Source organism: Trichosurus vulpecula, chromosome 7, assembly GCF_011100635.1.
Source record: "Trichosurus vulpecula isolate mTriVul1 chromosome 7, mTriVul1.pri, whole genome shotgun sequence".
NCBI lineage: Eukaryota > Metazoa > Chordata > Mammalia > Diprotodontia > Phalangeridae > Trichosurus > Trichosurus vulpecula.
The window spans coordinates 256,575,731-256,583,559 of NC_050579.1; the positions used below are offsets into that span (position 1 = coordinate 256,575,731).

The 7,829-nt window shown below is 37.9% G+C and overlaps 1 protein-coding gene across 1 annotated transcript; it reads left to right on the forward strand.

Annotated features, from left to right (window-relative positions):
- The first annotated feature begins 6,079 nt into the window (after positions 1-6,079).
- LOC118857908 (olfactory receptor 2T11) lies at positions 6,080-7,039 on the forward strand. The gene has a single exon (XM_036768376.1). The coding sequence runs from the start codon at positions 6,080-6,082 to the stop codon at positions 7,037-7,039; it is 960 nt and encodes a 319-aa protein (XP_036624271.1).
- The last annotated feature ends 790 nt before the right edge of the window (positions 7,040-7,829 follow it).

The following is a 7,829-nucleotide window of genomic DNA, read 5'->3' on the forward strand; positions in this document are numbered from 1 at the left end:
TCCCCAGTCAGCCCTCCCCTCTATCACCCCCCTCCCCTCTCATCCCCTTTTCCCTTCCTTTCTTGTAGGGCAAGATAAATTTCTACGCCCCATTGCCTGTGTATCTTATTTTTTAGTTGCATACAAAAACTTTTTTTGTTTTTGAACATCTGATTTTAAAACTTTGAGTTAGGATTCTTTCTTATCTTATTCTGCATTTTTGGCATTCCTGAAACTATTGTCCATTACTGTTATTTTCATATATTATAACATATATGTTTTACATGCATTTACATATACTTTTGCAATCTAAGTGGGTTGGTTAATTTTCTGTGCATCTACTATGGTCTTCTCAGACAAAATCCACTTTTATTCTTCATTGGAATAACTTCATTTTGTATTTCCAGAATTTCATTTTTGAGAGTTATTCATCCCTTCTGGGCTAAATGACCCAGTATAGCCTCAGTACATGGGCCTTCCTTAGAATGCTTTGAAATTTGTTCTCCCCTAAATGGAAAGTGAATGTAATATTTTGTCTATCTTTCTCTCCCTTCACTATCATACATTTTAAATGGCAATGATCAAATTCCCCTCCATTCTCTTTCCTTGGGCATATAACTTGCACACACAGACACACACACACACACACACACACACACACACACACACACACACATGAACATACAAACACAAATACTGAGCAAATTAAGAATTAAGTGCTTCTATCTTCTCTCTATTATTGCCTTTATAAGCTGAGTAACAGTCTTATTCCTTCTGGGAGACTTTTATTTTTGTCCAAATAGTTCAAAGCCCCTTGTCTTGGTTTTCTTTCCTTAGCTTTCCTCTTCAGCTTTAACTCATCATCAGCTTAAGTAGTTCTGACTCTGTTCTTTCAGGACTATAGCACACTTGTGTGTATCTTCTTTTTTAAAAAAACCCATTGTCTCAGCTTACCAGCCTTCTGTAATTTTGTAGCCATTCTGATATCAGTTTAAGCCTGTAGCCATTCTGATGATGAGCTCTCCTGAGCTCAGCTAGACTTGTCCTTGAATTGCACATAGTCTATTTGTTAGTCTGTGTGTCATAATCTATCACTTTGCCCCAAATCAAAAATCATTCTAATGAGATCTTGTACTTCATTGGTATACCCTGTAGGAATCAAGAGCTAAGCTTTAGTGAAAGTGAGTTAAGAAGGGACATAAGAAGAGAAGAGAAAAGAGTCAAAAAAGAAAAGAAAGTACAAAAAGTAAAACCAGTATTGGAAATGAACTTAGGGTTATAGTTAAACTCAAACTTAATTAGTAATTGCCTCCATAACACACTCAAGCAAATGATTATATACACTTTGCCTGAAGTCTTCCAGTGAGCTACAACCCACTGCCTCCTGAGGCATCCTGATCTGACTGCAGCATAGAGTATAAGAGGCAGAATAATTGACATTAATACTTAAACAGTAGAGCAATTAAAAGAATAATTGAATTGGAATAGGACTTAGAGATATTTTTATTTATTTTTCTTTTACTTTATAAAGATCTTTCCTTAATGCAAAAACATTTTATGGACTACCATATGTTAAAAAGAGGTAGCTACATGGTTAGAGCACTGGGCCTGGAGTCTAGAAGACCTGAGTTCAGATCTCAAACACTTACTAGCTGTATGACCTTGGGGAAGTCACTTAACTTTTGTTTGCCTAAATTCGCTGGAGAAGGAAATGGCAAACCACTTTCATATTTATGTCAAGAAAATCTGATGGACCATATGGTCCCTGTGGTCATGAAGAGTTGGACATGACAGAGCAACAACACATGTTAATAATGAAAAAATAATTGCTCACATTTTAGTGCTTTATGATTTTAAAATGCTTTTTACATTACCTTACTTAATCATTTGGCAGTTATACTAGAAGTATTCATTCATTAAAACATTACATAATGACAAGAGCTTATGAATTTCATAAACTAAATGAATTTCTCTTTTATTTGTCTCTGCAGCATAAACATTCATTTTCAAGTTTCAACACATAAGTGTTTGAAATAAAATTTCTTAGGCCTGTTATATATATTGACTTGCTTATTTGTACTGAATCACATGAGGGCTTAGTGCTTTTTTGCCAATTTCAGATTGGAGTCTGTTTGAAGCAATGAAAATTTCAAACTTAGGTAGGGATTCTTGGTCCTTGAGGTTTCCATTTCCAGTAGTTTGGGAGCCACTTAGTCTAATTTCTTTCATTAAAAAGGATGAAAGTGAGATTCAGAAATATAAAGTGACTTCCTCTGGCTTCATGCCTTAGGAGAAGAATCAAGGTTAGGTTAAAATATTCTCATTCATCACAATCCTTTGTTATCTTCTTTAAAAAATTGATTGAAGTCAAGACAAATTAATAAGCATGAATTGCAGCTATATTGGGAAAGGCTTGTATTTGGAGGCAACAAGACATGGGTTTACCTTCTCTGTGACTTTGCCAACTCCCTAGGACTTGTCTACTAAGTTCTAGCTTGGTTTTGATGTACATTCATTAAGTATTTCCTGACTGGGACTTCTCCCAGCCCAAATCTGATGAAATCGCAACTCTTTCAGGTATGTTCATGCTAAGTGGCTGGGGAGACAAAGATTAGAATGACACATTTCTTGCCCACTCGTTGTTTACAGTATATTTGGCAATAGACATTTATGCAAGTAAGTATCATACAAATTTTATAGGGGCATAGGAGACATTTAGACCAAAGTACTCAAGGAAAGGTTGAGGAGGGAATGGTCATATTCAACTGAGAGAATCAAAGAAGACTTCATGAATGAGGTAGCAACTGAACTAGGCTTTGAAAGAAGAGATCAATTTTAATATATTGAGATATAGATAGAGTTATTCTAGACATTTGTTTTGGGAGGACAGCATGCACAAATGCATACAGGTAGCAGAGTGCCACATGTTGTCTTGGAAGCTAGTAATTAAATTCACATGAACCATAGACCATGTGAAGGGAAGTAGTATGAAATAAATAAAGTCTAAGGAGTTTCTATTTTTCCTTCTGACATCAGGAAGCCACTGAATGTTTTTGAGCAAGATACTGACATGGTCAACTTTGTGCATTTGGAAGGGTGTTTTCATTAATTGTGTGGATGAAGAATTGAGAGAGGAGAGACAGGAGGCAAGACTGGTTAGAGTCCATTTGAAATAGTCCAGACAAGTGGTGATAATTGCATCATAAAGGCAGTGCAAGTGGAGAGGATGAATACTAGAGAAAGTTTAGAGATTGAATTGACAAGACTCGGCAATTGGGTGGATGTTGGAAGTGAAAGAAATTGCCAAATCAAAGCTAACACCAAGGATTCATGCCCGGGAACCTGGGACAGTAGTGTTGCCAGGTTTAGTATGCCCATGTATAATTACGTGTTTGATATATTGGGTTTAAGTTACAGGTGAACATCCAGGTGATTTTATACTATATATACATGTATATGTATGTATGTATATATAGATATGAATAGATATAATATATAGATTATATATATACACAAATATCTATATATAGTATTATGTATAAAGTATACAGGAGGAATGATCAGATATCAAGGCAGAGATTGTAGAAGAGGCTGTGGGAAATTGGAGCATCTACATAAAGTGATCTTCAAAGTCATGAGAGTGCATGGAATTGTCAAGAGAGAAATTATATACAGAACCTAGAAAAGGATGTATTTCAAAATCTTGAAGGACACTCATTGACCTACCTTGAGGTTTAGATCAGGACCAGGTAACAGAAAGAGAACAGTCACATAAGGTAGAAGAACCTGGACAGAGCAATGTCAATGGAAGGCAATAGACATAGAGAATCCAGAAGGAAAAGGACAGTCAGCAATATCAAATATGACCAAAATGTCAAGGAGAATTAATATTGTGAGAAAGCTCATGGATTTGATAAATAAAAGGTCACTGTTGACATTAGGGATAACAGTTTCAGTACAGTGGTGGAACCGGAAGTCATTTTTCTAGAGGCTTAGAAATCATAAGGAAATGGAGGAAGTGAGTATGGACCACTTTTTAGTAGTGACTGAGGATGAGTGACAGTTTGACATCTTGAGAAGTTTAGTGGTGACTGGGGATAAGTGATAAAGAAAGGTAGCTTGAGAAGACAGGGTCAAGGAAATGTGTTTTTTTTAAGTTTGTTGTTAGGAAGGAAAAGACTCAATATTTGAGACAAAGAATCAAAAGTCTGTGGAACAATCAATCAGGTAGCATTTATTAAGCATTTCTTATGTGCCAGGGACTATGCTAAGCCCTAGAAATACAAACAAAAACAAAAACAGTCTGTGCTCTCAAGGACTTTCCTTGTAATGAAGGAGATAACATGTACATACTTTGGTATGTATGAACCATACAGAGTGGCTGGGGAGTACAAGAGAAGGTGCTAGCAGCTGAGATGGACTGGGAGTAATATCTTAAAGGTCTTAGAGTATCTGAGCTGAGTGGTAAAGGAAGTCAAAGCATTTGAGAAGCAGAAATTAGGAAGAAAACCATTCCAAGCCTGGGGGACAGCCATTATAAAGACATGGAGGCAGGAGATGTAGTTTTGTGTGTTTGTGTGAGGTAAAGCAACTGGGATAGCATGATTGAACCCATAGAGTGTATGCTGAGGGGCAGTAATGTGAAAAGAGTCTGGAAAGATGAGAATGCATCAGATTGTGAAGAAACTTAAATGTCAAACAAAGGAGTTGATAGGTGATCCCAGAGACAATAGAGAGCCATTGAAGTCTATTGAGTAGAGAGGTGACATCAGACATGCACTTCAGGAAAATCACTTTGGCAGTTGTGCAAAGGATGAATTGGAGCTGAAAGACACTTGAAAGGAGTCCAATTAGAAGAATATTGCAAATGTTATGGTAAGATGTGATGAATGGTTAGAGTAGAGTAGTTGCTGTGTGAGTAGAGGGAAGGGAATGTATTGAGATAACATGAAGGATAAAAACAGCAAGATTTGGCAACTATATGACAAGCATATATATGATAAGATTGAAGATGACTTGTATTGCAAGCTTGGGTAACTGGAATGGTAGTAGGCCCCTCAATAATAATAGAGAAGTTAAGAAAAGCAGAGAATTTGGGGGGAAGATAATGAATTATTTTCGAACATGCTGATTTTGAGATGTCTTTAAGATGTTCAACTTGAAATGTCCAATCTACAGTTGGTGATGCGGAATTAGAGTTCAGGATAAGAGCTGGCAAAATCAACTGAAAAGGCATGATAATTCAACCCGTGGGACCTGGTAATATCATGAAGTGAGAGATGATAGGGAAAAGAGAGAGAAGGACCAAGGACAGAACCTTGGTGGGATACTTGTAGTTAATATGGTGATATTAAATGTGACCAAGAAAAGTTGATCAGACAGGTAGATGGAGAACTAAGAGAGAGAGAGATTTCTCGTGAAAACCCAGAGAAAGAAGTATTAAGCTGGTCAATTATGTTGTGAGATGTCAAGAAAGATGAAGACTGAGAAAAGAATATTAAATTTGATAATGAAGAGATTATTAATAATTTTTGAAAGAACAGTTTCAAATGAATGATGAGATCAGAGCCATATTATAGAGAGTTTAGAAGGGAATGAGAGGAGAGGAAGTGGAGACTTCATGTGTTAAATTTTTCCTCAGTAGTTCAGTTAGTAATGTAATGAATGGTGATGGCTTCAAGGGCTTAGCCTTGACAAGAAGAAAAGACATCTTTTCCTCTCAAACGAGGAAAGAAAAGATCAAGACCCCTGGAAAGGGAGTTTTGCTAAAGTCAATAACACACTACCGAGAGTCTTTTCCCAGATTATTATTTTCTTCTGGTAGATTGGCTAGCAAGTTTGGTGGTATGAGGAAGGGAAGTGTGTTCTGAATTGCTCAAGAGAAAGAACCCTGAAAATCAAAGTTGCTCTGAGAAGGAACACCTTCACCTACTTAACAATTTTCACAGGTGATATTTTACAATTTCCTTAATGCTAAGGTGTCTGAATTCATAGAAGACACTAGCAGAGAATGTGTGCCCTTGAGTGTAACCTAAATATTTCATTATCCTTCCTGATTTATATGTCCTTGTATCCTTAGGGCATTGGTCCACCAGAGGCAATGAAACCAGACAATCAAACTTTGTCCTCAGACTTCATCTTGTTGGGCCTCCTTGTGGACAACAAGCTCATAGGAGTGGTCTTTGCTATAATATTTTCGATCTTTGTGGTGGCTGTAACAGCCAATACGGTCATGATATTTCTAATTCAGGTGGACTCCCGGCTACATACCCCCATGTACTTCCTGCTCAGCCAGCTCTCTATTATGGACACCCTCTTCATTTGCACCACTGTGCCTAAGCTCCTAGTAGATATGGTATCTGAGGAGAAAACAATTTCCTTTGTGGGTTGTGGAATTCAGATTTTTCTTTACCTGACTATGATTGGTTCTGAGTTTTTCCTCTTGGGCCTTATGGCCTATGACCGTTATGTGGCTGTCTGTAATCCCCTGAGGTACCCAGTGCTCATGAACCGCAGGATGTGTCTTCTATTGGCTGCAGGTTCCTGGTTTGGTGGCTCATTGGATGGTTTCCTCCTCACACCTATCACAATGAATGTCCCCTACTGTGGCTCTCGAACCATCAATCATTTCTTCTGTGAGATCCCTGCAGTCCTCAAGCTAGCCTGTGCAGACACATCCCTCTATGAAACCCTCATGTATATATGTTGTGTGTTAATGCTGCTCATTCCTATCTCTATTATCTCTACCTCCTACTCTCTCATCTTGCTCACAGTCCACCGTATGCGTTCAGCAGATGGCCGGAAGAAAGCCTTTACCACCTGTTCTTCCCACCTGACTGTAGTCAGTATCTTCTATGGAGCTGCATTCTATACATATGTGCTGCCTCTATCCTACCATACCCCTGAGAAGGACAAGGTGGTGTCAGCCTTTTATACCATTGTCACACCCATGCTTAACCCTTTGATCTATAGTCTCAGGAACAAGGATGTCATGGGAGCATTGAAGAAAGTCTTATTAAAGTGTTCCCCTACACAGAAAATTACGGCAAATGAAGCATAATATCAGCTATGAATCCTTCAATTTTTGGCAGTTATGGCACATAAGGGTGGCAGGGTTAGAATAATCACTGGTGATGATGCACTTCCCCTTTGCCTTCCAGTCACCCTTTCCCCAACAAACCCTGTGGCTCCAGACCCCATGGAGCAAACTGGCAGGAAGAATGACAAAAGGATTAACTTTTCTTGCTTTCTTTTTCTTTGAATCTTCTTGACCCCAGGCTGCCCAGACAACATGGGGGTGCCTGATTCAAAGAGTGGCTTGTCTTTTCATGCCACTATGAGCTCAGAGTAATTAACTAAAAGCCTGCTGTTGAGATGGATGACTTCCATACTTTATCATGTATTGCCACTTCATACAACATCTTCTGCATCCTACCATGTACTCCACTGTTATGCCCTCCAGACTCCTGGGCACTGTCAACAGATCTGCTTACAAACCCTAAGGAACTTTTTCATTTGTCTGAATATTCACCCTTAATAGTTTTTAATTAGATTTTTTATTTTTAATTTACAACACTCAGTTCTACATGTTTTTGACTTTTAAATTTTCTTCCCTGCCCTCCCCTTTTCCCCTCCATCCCCCCAAGATGGCATGTAGTCTGATATAGATTCTATATAAATCTTCACATTAAACTTATTTACACAATAGTCAAGTTGTAAAGAGGAACTATGACCAATGGAATGAATCACGAAAAAGAAGAAACAAAACTAAAAAAAGAAGAGAAATAAAAAGAGAGCATATAGTTTGCCTCAATCTGCATTCAGACTTCACAGTTCTTTCTCTGGATGTA

Excerpts from the sequence above, each read along its gene's own strand:
- LOC118857908 (XM_036768376.1), top strand. The coding sequence starts at position 6,080 with ATGAAACCAGACAATCAAACTTTGTCCTCAGACTTCATCTTGTTGGGC.